This window comes from Staurois parvus, unplaced genomic scaffold, assembly GCF_062004578.1.
Source record: "Staurois parvus isolate SC_StPar_1 unplaced genomic scaffold, SC_StPar_1.0 ptg000025l, whole genome shotgun sequence".
Classification (NCBI taxonomy): domain Eukaryota; kingdom Metazoa; phylum Chordata; class Amphibia; order Anura; family Ranidae; genus Staurois; species Staurois parvus.
Window position 1 is genome coordinate 27,154,156 of NW_028317821.1, and position 12,050 is coordinate 27,166,205.

General features: G+C 40.7%; 1 protein-coding gene across 7 annotated transcripts in view; it reads right to left on the minus strand.

Moving 5' to 3' along the window:
* Nucleotides 1-12,050, minus strand: part of ATP2B1 (ATPase plasma membrane Ca2+ transporting 1) — a 275,992-nt gene that overhangs the window by 18,488 nt on the left and 245,454 nt on the right. For all 7 annotated transcript variants that reach the window (XM_089652527.1, XM_089652518.1, XM_089652537.1 and 4 more), the window contains 2 exons: nt 3,621-3,812; nt 2,992-3,205 (listed from right to left, as the gene is read on the minus strand). In XM_089652527.1, the coding sequence (XP_089508653.1) occupies nt 2,992-3,205; nt 3,621-3,812 (406 nt within the window). The remainder of the gene's footprint in view (nt 1-2,991; nt 3,206-3,620; nt 3,813-12,050) is intronic.

A 12,050-nucleotide genomic window follows, 5' to 3' on the forward strand; every position in this document is an offset into this window, starting at 1 on the left:
ATTTTAGAACCCATGCTGTGCCTCCCTCTTGGGGCCCCCCCGCTGACCTCTGCAGCCTCTCCCCTCTTTTCTTTACCTGTTGGTTATACTCATATTGGTCGCTAATAGCATACCCTTAACCATGCCAACTGAGATGCCTGCAGTTCAATTCCCCCCCTGGTTAAGCAAACAAATATACCAGAAATACTTCCCTTAAATGAACTGCTATACTATTCATCACAAACACTAACCGCACCCTGCCTTGCCATTACTTTCGAAATACCAACCAATTTATAAACTTGTCTACATTGTACTCTTTTCATGAATATTAATATTTTTGTTCATAATGTTATATATTGTGTCCCCAACATATACAAACGCCTTCCAGGCATACTTTGAGTTACTACTGTTACTGTGGTCATCTCCTGTTAAGATTATATACTTGCAATCTCTAGATCTGTAATCAATTCTATTATCTTTAATAAAATATTTGAAGAAGAAAAGAGCTTTCCTGGAGCATTTCAGTCCCTGATAGTGCAACTGAAGCAATCAACTATGGGTGGCAAGGCACTGTCAAAAGATCTCAGGGATCAAGTTGTGGACAGGCACAAGTCAGGAGATGGATACAAAATAAATGCAAAGGTATTATTAATGCCTAGAAGCAAAGTGAAGTCTATTATTAAGAAGTGAAAGGTATTTGGTACAACACTGACCCTCCCTGGATCAGGACGTTGCTACAAACTTCATGAAAGAGCCAGGAGGAAACTGGCCAGAGAGGCTACCAAGAGGCCTACAGCAACTTTGAAGCAGCTGCAGAAATTTATGACAGAGTGGTCACTGTGTGCATGTGACAACACTATCACAAATTCTCCACAAATGTAGCTTGTATGGGAGGGTTGCAAGAAAAAAAAAAGCCACTGCTCAAGAAAGATCACATGCAGTCACGACTGAGCTTTGCCAAAACACACCTTGAAGATTCTGAGGCCACATGGAGAAAAGGTGTTATGGTCAGATGAGACACATCTTTAATTATTGGGCCTCAACACTAAACGATATATGTCTGGTGGAAATCCAATACAGCTCACCATCCAAATAACACCATTGCTACAGTAAAGCACAGAGGTGGTAATATCTTGTTATGGGGGGTGTTTCTCTGCAACAGGGAGTGGAGCACTTGTCAGGATAGAAGGAAAAATGGATGGGGCAAAATAATGTCAAATTCTTCAGGACAATCTGCTGCCCTCTACCATAAAGATGTCAATGGGAAAAAGGATTACTTGCCAACAAGACAATGACGCAAAGCACACAGCAAAAATGACAACACAGTGGTTGGAGAAAAAGCCAAATGTCTTTGCATGGTCTAGTCAGAGCCCAGACCTAAACTCCATTGAAAATCGGTGGACTGACTTGAAGACTGCAGTCCACAAATGGTCATCAAATTTCACTGAATTTGAGCAGTTATGCACAGAAGAGTGTCTAGTTAGTAGAAACATATCCCAACAGACTAAAGGCTGTAAGCAAAAAGTGGTTCAACAAAGTACTGACACAAAGGGGTAATCTTTTTTTCCCAACTCAGTGACTGTTTTTTATATTTTTTTCTGACATGTTTGGTGTTCTATCCATCTTTCACTTGGATGTCACAAGTTGCACTAGTAAATAAAGCTGGATAGAAAAAAAAAAATGGGTGTCTTATTTTCAGGCTGCAAAGCAACAAAATGTAATTTTAAAATTTTTCTATATCTATTGGAAATGAACGGTTTAAATCGCCATACAAATATGTAGTGAAATTAAATCTTTATTTTTTTGCAATGGCATGGTGTAGGCAGATTTCTGAAACTCACAGGCTGTGCCACACCCATCCAGGATGTGTCTTTGAATAACAGGGAGGTAAGGCCTCCATCATTCATGATGGAATATCACACCCACATGTGACTCTGAAGTCACATGGGTTGCCCTGGCTTGATCGGGAGGAAAAGCTTGGAATAAAAACTCAATGGAAACCGATCATGTGCAGTAGCTGCCAACACTGCTCTGTAAAATCCCCAACTGCAGGAGGGGAGCCAGAGAACAGCAGGATCAACCACATTTTTTGCAGAATACAGAAAACAAATCTCATAGTGAATAAGTATGAACAGCATGTAATAAAGCATTTTTTTGCAATGTGGGTTTAGTGACACTTTTAAATGCCAAGTGTGAGCATACAAAAATGTTAGCAGCTGTGTAAGACTGCATTAACAAGAAGACAAATAGCAGAAAATGCAGACTCACTTTTTGCTGACCAAAAGCATAATAACCAACACTTATGGCTTAATTAGGGTACAAGGGATATATGGAGAAACATTTTTAGTGCATGGATATGAAGATACTAGGTTTCGAAGTAGTCCTTGCTCAGTCTGTTAGGTGGCTTGCAGGATCTAATTTAAATCCTATTAACTCTTCACTGCTTTTGTCCCATTTATCACCTGCTGATGTGTCAGGAGTCATATGCCCTGATGATACAGCAACCAATCTATATCATTATGGTAAGGTTGCACATTATAGTGTTATCAGTGCTGCTTGAAGCAATAGGAACAAGAATGTATAACTTATAAAACTGTTACCATTCATTCCAGTGTATTAAAAAGGCGTTTAAGGTCAATCCACACTAATTTGTTGTGACAACGTGTGTTATTGGCGTTGATGCAATATGGTGCCATTTATTTTGAACGGCATCCCAATGCATCTTGCCAAGAGATGTATTTCAGCAACCTGCCAGAAATGGAGCAGGCACTTTTTTTGGTGTGCTAGGCAGCCAACTGAAATGAATGGCCCACCCTAATGCACCGCAAGTTAACCAAATGCAATTGTGTAAATGGGCCCTTGGTGTTAAAAGGAATTAAAAAATGGAGTGAAACAAATACTTTTTGTAATGGGGAAAACTGGAATGACAAATGTGCTATCACGTAAAGAAAAACAAAACAAAAAAAAAAAGTTGTTTCACACACTCAGAAACAATGCAAAAAACACACTTACCCACAAATAGTAGTGTGAAGACCACAACTAACTGGTAGACTGCATGACCTAAAATATTTTTCATCATTGTGCGAGATATGAGGGGTTTATTTCTCCCATAAGGTTTTCTCAATAACAGAGATTCTGTTGGAGGCTCAGTTGCCAAAGCAAGTGATGCAAATGTGTCCATAATAAGATTTACCCATAACATCTGAACGGCCTTAAGTGGAGAATCCTGGAAAAAAATTAAAAAAAAAGGAGTTGTTAAAAAGTGTTTAGCCAAGTTTTATACGCACTGATGCTTATCTTTTTGGAAGGTGTGTTTTGATGAAAACCACACCAAAGAAACAGCAAACTTTTTATGTACCAAAAGGCAAAAAACAAAACACCTCAAACAAGGGTAGGTGCTTTTTTTCAACTAAACACTAACATCCATATACACACCAAAAAATGTAGTGTAAAGAACATAACAGCAGAGTGAGAAATAAGGTAAAAAGTACACTGGTTAGTATGCTCAGCTGTGATGTATGAAAAGAAGTTGAGGGCAAGTAACCTTAGCCTTCCCAAATACATCTAGGTCACAGCACTAGAGTATGCACTGTCATCTGTCAAGTGCTGCATATTTAATGTGAAAGAGAAACAGTGCTTACTTGTGTGATACATGCTCCAGTAAAAGCTACAATAACAGCAACTACATTGACAGTAAGCTGGAATTGTAGAAATTTCGAGATACTATCATACACGTTTCTTCCCCACATTACTGCTTTTACAATGCTGCTGAAGTTGTCATCTGTGAGAATAATATCAGAAGCTTCTTTTGCAACATCTGTTCCAGCAATACCCTGTAAAGAAAGGCAAAGAGAATAAAGTTTAAATAAAACACATGCATTCCCCCAAGCAATACCACTGTACCTTAAACAATGATTTATTAAATAAGCAAAGACACTTGTCTGCCTCAAGTGCTCTCATAAATGCATCTTGGGCACACTGCCTTCTCTGTTCATTTAATGACACGAGAAAGTCCCAAGACACAAAAATGATGAAGCATCTGCAGAGGACATGAAAAGTCGTATTAAATAATTTACTCAAACCTTCAAAACAAAAAACCTGGTAAAAATGACCACAACAATTTGCACGTGCTATTTTCACTACCTAATGCTTAAAGGGCAATTTTGTTCAACATGAATATTTCAATGTTTAGGAAATGTAGAAGCGCGTTAAATACCAACTGATTTCTTACATATTTTACAGATGTCAGCAAGCACTTTTCCCACAAGTGCAAAGTTCTGCCCACCTGTAGCAACCAACACCTTGTTTTGTCATTTGTGGTACATTTTGCAGAATGCAGTAGAACAGAGACTTTCTTTTGCAGCAAGAGAAGTTAGTTTTCATGATTAAAGTGGTTGTAAAGGCTGAAGGTTTTTACCCTAATGCATTCTCTGCATTACGGTAAAAAAACCTATTGCTCTCCTTCACCCCCCCTAAAAGCTTACCTAAGCCTGGGAGCAGCAGCGCTGCTCTCTCTCCCTCCTTACTGGATTGAGAACATTGGGAGCCATTAGCTCCTGCTTTTGTCAATCGAATCCAGTGACAAGGGTGCGGGAAGAGGGGCCATGCAGCACTGTGTGTGCCAACGGACATACAGAGCACAGCTCGGGATCGAGTCTGCAAATGTGTCACCGTAGGAAGCGGCTTTCTATATTGGCATATAGAGAAGCTGAGTGCAAAACCACTGCACAGTACAGGTAAGTATGACGTGTTTTTTTCTGACTTAAGTGTGAAATGTTTATTAACCACTAAAGAGCCTCCCCGGAGCAGATATACTGCAACAAGGTGGCTCCACTGCGCAAAATCACGTACTTTTTCATTTCCAGGAAAAGGGTGCATGTGTTGCTCTACCAGTGTCACTATTGGCTGCTGCATATGTCAATCACCAGGTCCCAGCCGGCGATTCCCATCCCGGACTCTGATCGTCGACAGGGCTGAGAGGGAAGAGATCTGGTGATCATCGGCAGGGCTGAGAGAGGAGAGATCTGTGTGTAAAAAACACAGATCTCTCGCCTGTCAGCATGGATATGCTGCTTTTTAACTATCTGCACAGCAAAAGATACAAAGCAGCATGTCTTCCAAGTAAAACAGCACACAACACACACAAAGCAGATTGCTAACCCTTTGATCAGTCCAGATGTTAATCCCTTCCTGCCCAGTGTCATTAGTACAGTGTCAGTGCTTTTTATTAGCACTGATCACTGAATTGGTGTCACTAGAAATGTCAGTGGCAGTTATTCAGTTTCCCCCATCTCCCCAGTGTCAGAATGCCCGCCGCAGTCCTGTTATAAGTCGCTAACTGCCATTACTAGTATAAAAAAAAATTAAATCATCCAGTATATACACCCAAATTTGTAGACGCTATAACCAATTGATATACACTTATTGGGATTTTTGTTTAGCAAAGACATGTAGCAGAATACATTTTGGCCTAAAATTTATGAAGAAATTTTATTTTTTACATTTTTTTATTGGATGTTTTATAGCAAAAAATGTTTTTTTCAAAATTGTCAGTCTTTTTTTGGTTTATAGTGTGAAAAATTAAAACTGCACAAGTGACCAAATACCACGAAAAGAAAGCACTATTTGTTGGGGGAGGACAAAATTTCATTAGGGTGCAGCATTGCATGACCATTCAATCAGTTAAAGTAATGCAGCACTGTATCGCAAAAAGTGGCTTGGTCAGGAAGAGTGGTAAATTTTCTGGAGGGCAAAAAAAAGTGAACTTTATGGTCTTCATTCCCACATGGCATAAATAACTGTATGCCCATGGAGGGCCATGTTTACCTGCAAATGAATGAACACAGGTGCTGCTCACAATGTGACATTCCTGGCCACTCAGGGTGCATGCCTGGATATAGGTGTGATTGAAATTTTAACGAAAACTATGTTGTTGTATTAAAGAATTTTTTTTTTTGTTAATGTCACCTAAAAGATTAGTGGTCACATCATCGAAAGCCAGTGCCACCGGCTACAGATCTGTAGTCAGGACCAAGATCTGTCTGACACAACTGGGTCTTTCTGCTGAGAGTATGGAGGGAGTGTACTCTCAGCAGATAATGTTAAAGCCTACCCTTTTTACGTCACACATAAGTGTAAGGCCGTTGTAAAGGACTTCATTGTACTGGTCTGTATGGTCATGTGTACCTCTAAGACATCCCCTAAGCATAAGGTTTTGTGTATTTTCAGCACTGCACTTTAAGCTGCATGAAAACGTCCTTTCTAGCTGAATGGTACATTTTAACATTAGCTTGCAAATTGACCTTGAAAAAGACCCCCCAAAAATGCAAGATTTGGCTCCCATAGACTTCACTAGAGTTTGATGCAATGTTGAAGGGAATCGATCGAGGGAGCTGCCGAAGCGAGTGAAGAGGAGAGCGGCCAGAGAAGGAAGACAGCTGACAGCTGGTTCCTAGTGTATCCTGTACCCAGAAGAGGGAGCTCATCCACCTTCATACACTGGCTCTGAGTGCTCTTTTGACTTCATTGCATATCACTACACCCAAGGCTGATGATCCACCTGGGAGGGATGGTCCGTGTATCTGGCTGAATACCTGGATAGATGGTCATATATATGCACAATTTATCTACACGGTTCCAGTCACCTATCCAATATAGAGTGGATTCCCATTTTCAAGTTTTCTGCAGAATTTTCTCATATTCATGATGAATTTATGGATTCTATGAACTCTATGCTCACTTATTCATATATTTATATATATTTATGTCACAGCGCTGCACTATTTTGTTATTTATGTTACTAGGTCTAGTGATTCCTTGGAGTGTTCTAGCGGCTTATTATATGAGCGCTCGCTTTATTTATTTTTGAATTCATGCTTTGGTATTGCTGTTTAAGTCTGGAGGAAAAAAAAGTAGTACCATAGGCCAAAAACATCAGTGGCAGGAGATGTAAGGAGTATCAAACTGCTCTTATAATCATGTCTCCCAATGGCAGAAGTCCAATTTAGTCTTTATATAATTAAGGACGGCCAGTACTAAAGTTACACACTTTTCATGCACAATCAATTATCATCTCCAATACTAAAGCTGCACACAAGTTCCTTTTTACACTCACATTCTAATATGAAAGCCTGCATAAGAATATTTCACATTTACCACATGCAGCCGTCAGAAGATCAAATTATACACAACTTAATAAGTAAGGAGCCCTTTAACATGGGCATTCAGTCTGGATCAGTTTGTCAGTTTTTAGATGGATCTAGACCGAAACAAAAATGTATGACTGTGGGCGGGCAGATGTAAACTGACATACATCCATTTACATTCACTTACATGTGAGTCAGTTATGTACACAGAAAAAAATAAAATATATAAAAGGTCAGTTTCAGTTTTTGTGGACATAACAGATGTAAAATATAACGGGATTGAAGACAGATGTTGCAAACTGATAGACACTGAAGCGAGGACAGACATTCAAACTGATGAAGACTGATAACTTTAATCAGTATTCATCAGTTTTTTTTCTTTGCAAAAAATGTCACAGAATGGATGGCGCCCATGTGAAGATGCTTTCATACAGGCATTACCTATTCAGTCACATTTTTGATGAGAATGGATTCAGTTTATACATCCATCCTCAGTTTGGTTTACATCAGTTTGCATTTCAGTTCTATTCAGTCCACATTTGTTTTTGGATCCATTTTAGTGGTTGCAGAAATTATAGGTGACAAAAGTATAAACAAAAAGTGTTTCTTGCCTAAAGAGACAAACAGAACGGATTTAGATGGATAGCATGCATTTACATCTGTTCAGATCCAAATAAATGGAAGAGGACGCAGCCTTGCTCTGTGGGGAAAAAAAGGGACCTGAATGGACACAGGTGTAGGCAGATAATCAATGGATTATCATTCATTTACATCCGCTCACGCATAGATATTTTGGTTCAGTCTGGATGTAGACTGAAGGCCTGTGTGAAAGCGCCCTGAAAGCATCCCAAGAATAATGCAAACTTTTCTCCCTCTGCTAGCAGTTTGACACTTTTGATTTATCAAAGAAATAAAGAAAAAAAATCCAAGCTGTTTTGGGATCAGTTTTTAGGACAACATACTAATTAAAGTGGAAGTCTGGGCTTGAACTCTCAAAGCTTAAAATGTTACTAAAGGCAGAATTTTTTTTAAGAATGAAAACAAACATGTTATACTCATCGGCCCTGTGCAGTGGTACTGCACAGAGTGGCCCTGATGCTCCTCTTATCAGGTCCCCCACCAGCGATATCCTGGCTCCTCCTATGTGTGTCCCCATAGCAAGCCATTTACTATGGGGAAAAGCAAATCCTGCTGTGTGCTTGCTCCGGGCACTTCCTCCTCACCGCGCTTGATTAACAGCAGCAAGAGCCAATGTCTCCTGCTGCTGTTTGAGTCCCTGCGTGAAGAAGAAGGGAGAGAAGAGAAGAGATGCAGCTGTGCACAGTACTGATCTCTACTCCCTTCTCTTCCCCTTTACAAAAGGGGGGGAGCACAGGGAACTAAAAAAAACATTTTTTTACCGCAATACAAGCAATGCATTAAGATAAAAAATATTTTTAGGTTTAGTAAAACTTTAAAACAGCTCCCACCCCTCTTCAAAAACCTATACTAACTACTCTGTAGAAGGAAGATACGGATTCTTACCTATTCCCAGGGTGCTCAGTCTGGTCATGTGATCAGCTCTCAGTGGCTGACTTCAGGGGAAAGTGAGGACAGGAGACAACGTGTAATAAGCCTATGGGTTCCATCGCTGTCCGGACATTACATCCGTCATTGGCACTTTCTCCTCTTCCCTGAAGTCAGCAGCTGGGGAGATCACAACTGGAATGTCTCAAACCTAGGCATCTGAGAAAACTGGCAGATATCCCCTCACTTGAAGAAACGGAGTGCTCCATCACTGAGAGGGGTCATAAAGTCAAGCTTAGCCAGATTGGGAATCCAGGGTTTGTGGAGAAAAAGGGGTGCCAGGCTTAGACATTGAGGGAAAAGCTTGGAAAGGAACTTCTTATAAAACCAGATTGGATTTGTTTGCAGGCATCTTGCTAGGCAAAAGCATGCTCTTACCACCAGTGACGTTTTTAATTTAAGGGAAAAAAAAAAGAAAAAAAAGAAAAAAAAAAAAAGGAGGTTCCAAATGTTCAGCAAAAAAAAAAAAAAAAAATTGTCCTTTAACAAGTAACCCCTCCAGTGGTTTTTTTTTTCTTTTTCCCCTACATACTAGATTCACAGACAAGTACATGAGCCACAGAATCTGACATCTGAATGGACAGAAGCCTATACTGCGCAACTGTTGTATAAGTTTGCAAGCCTGCAATGCAATAGCAGTAGGAAGGCGTTCCAGATCCTTAAGAGCAGAAGGATCTATAAGAATGGAGACAGGGTCCGAGGATATACACTATATTGCCAAAAATATTGGGATGCCTGCCTTTACACGCACATGAACGTCAACCACTTGCCCTCCAGAGGATTTACCCCCTTTTCAGACCAGGCCATTTTTTGCAATACGGCGGCGGGCATTCTGACATGGAGGAGAACTGACTGCTACTGACATCCCCCAGTGACACTAATCCAGTGATTAGTGCTAATAAAAAGCACTGACACTGTGCGGACATTGGGCAGGAAAGGGTTAACATCTGGGGTGATCAAAGGGTTAGCTGTGTGCTGTGTGTTTTACTAGGGAAACCAGCTCCTTTGTATTGCTCTGCTTTGCACAGTGCACGCCCCCTACCCCGAAATACAATATTACATATGGATACACGCGATTTTACGCATCCTGCTGCCCTGTAGCAGTACTTACGCTATCGGGAGGTCGGGAAGCAATTAATGGCATCCCAGTCTGTAGGGTTCAATACTGAGTTGGCCCACCCTTTGCAGCTATAACAACTTCAACTCTTCTGGGAAGGCTGTCCACAAGGTTTAGGAGTGTGTCTATGGGAATGTTTGACCATTCTTCCAGAAGTGCATTGGTGACGTCAGGCACAGATGTCGGACGAGAGGGCCTGTCACACCAGAGAACACTTCTCCACTGTTCTAGAGTCCAGTGGCGGTGTGCTTTAGACCACTGCATCCAACGCTTTGCATTGCACTTGGTGATGTAAGGTCCCAGTACTTTTGGCAATATAGTGTGTATGCGTACACACACAGCTCAGCATAAGTACACCCAACAGATTTGTCAGAAAACTTTTATTTTCCTTTCAGAATCAACATTTTCTATGGGACAATACTACAAAATACACCCACAAATGCTGGCCATTGATTGCAAATAAGATTTGTTAATTTGCACACACACAAAAGTATTTTTCCTTACAAATTCATTCAATCCAGATTGCAGAATGAATACAGCCCAATTAAAGTCTTAGGAGTAAAGCTGCATTTTAGACAACAAAATCCTAATGAACAAGAATTTAACTACAGGTGAATCTAATTATTCATTAACTGTTTGCTGTCCAGCCACTGTAGAAAAACGGCCACAAGGTGGCACCGCTGGGCAAAATCACCTTTTAAAATGTCATTTTGCAAAACAGGTAGGGGCGCACCTGTCCTACTGATCATGGCAGCGGGTGTCAATCACCGGGTCCCGGCCTGTCATTACCCGCCGACTCCCGGCAAACAGTGACACAGAACACAGCTGCTCAGTCAGCTCCTAACACACTGATCCTGAGAGAGGAGTTTATCTCTTGGGATCAGCGTGTTCCTGTGCAGCACACACCCCCAACCCCCACCCCCTAGTAAAACACTCCCCTCACACAGTTAACCCTTTCATTGCCTAAAAAAGGTTAACCCGTTCCTCCCCAGTGCCATTAGTACAGTGTCCGGTTTTTTTTTTTTTGCACTGATCACTGTATTGGTGTCACTCGGGATGTCAGTGACCCCAAGTCAGTTCCCCCCAGTGTCAAAATGTCCGCCGCAGTCACGCCATAAGTTGCTGATCACTGTCATAAGTCGCTGATCGCCGCCATTATTAGTATTAAAAAACAAATCCCAGTATCTTTCCCGCCATTTGTAGACGCTGTAACTTTCACGTTAACCAATTAATTTACACGTATTGGGATTTATTTTTGGCAAAGACATTTTGGCTGAAATTTAGGACGAAATTTGATTTTTAAATTTTTTTGCTGGACATGTTTTATAGCAAAAAGTCCAAAATATAGTTTTTTTTTCCCCTCAAAATTCTCAGCTTTTTTTTATAGCGCAAAAAATGAAAAAAAACGCACAGGCGATCAAATACCACTGAAAGAAAGCTCAATTTGTGGGAAAAAAAGGATGTAAGTTAAATTTGGGTGCAGTGTTGGATGACCGCGTATTTGTCAGTAAAAGTAACGCAGCGACGTAACAAACAGCTTCCTGACCACCCTAAAGCAGGAATACTGCTACAGGGAGACATGGGTGCGCAAAATCACTAATATATAAATATATACAGTCATGGCCGAAATTGTTGGCACCCTTGATATTTTTCCTGAAAATCAAGTATTTCACACAAAAAAGGTATTGCATTAACACGTTTTGCTATACACATGTTTATTCCCTTTGTATGTATTGGAACAAATATAAAACAGAGGCAGAAAAGCAAATATGACATAATGTCACACAAAACCCCAAAAATGGGCTGGACAAAAGTATTGGCACCCTTAACTTAATATTTGGTTGCACACCCTTTGGAAAACATAACTGAAATCAGTCGCTTCCTATAACCATCAATAAGCTTCTGACACCTCTCACCCGGAATTTTGGACCACTCTTCCTTTGCAAACAGCTCCAGGTCTCTCTTATTGGAAGGACACCTTTTCCCAACAGCAATTTTAAGATCTCTCCACAGGTGTTCAATGGGATTTAGATCTGGGCTCATTGCTGGCCACTTCAGAACTCTCCAGCGCTTCTTTGCCATCCATTTCTGAGTGCTTTTTGACGTATGTTTGGGGTCATTGTCCTGCTGGAAGACCCAGGATCTTGGACGCAAACCCAGCTTTCTGACACTGGGCCCTACAGTGCGACCCAAAATCCTTTGGTAATCCTCAGATTTCATGATGCCTTGCACACAGTCAAGGC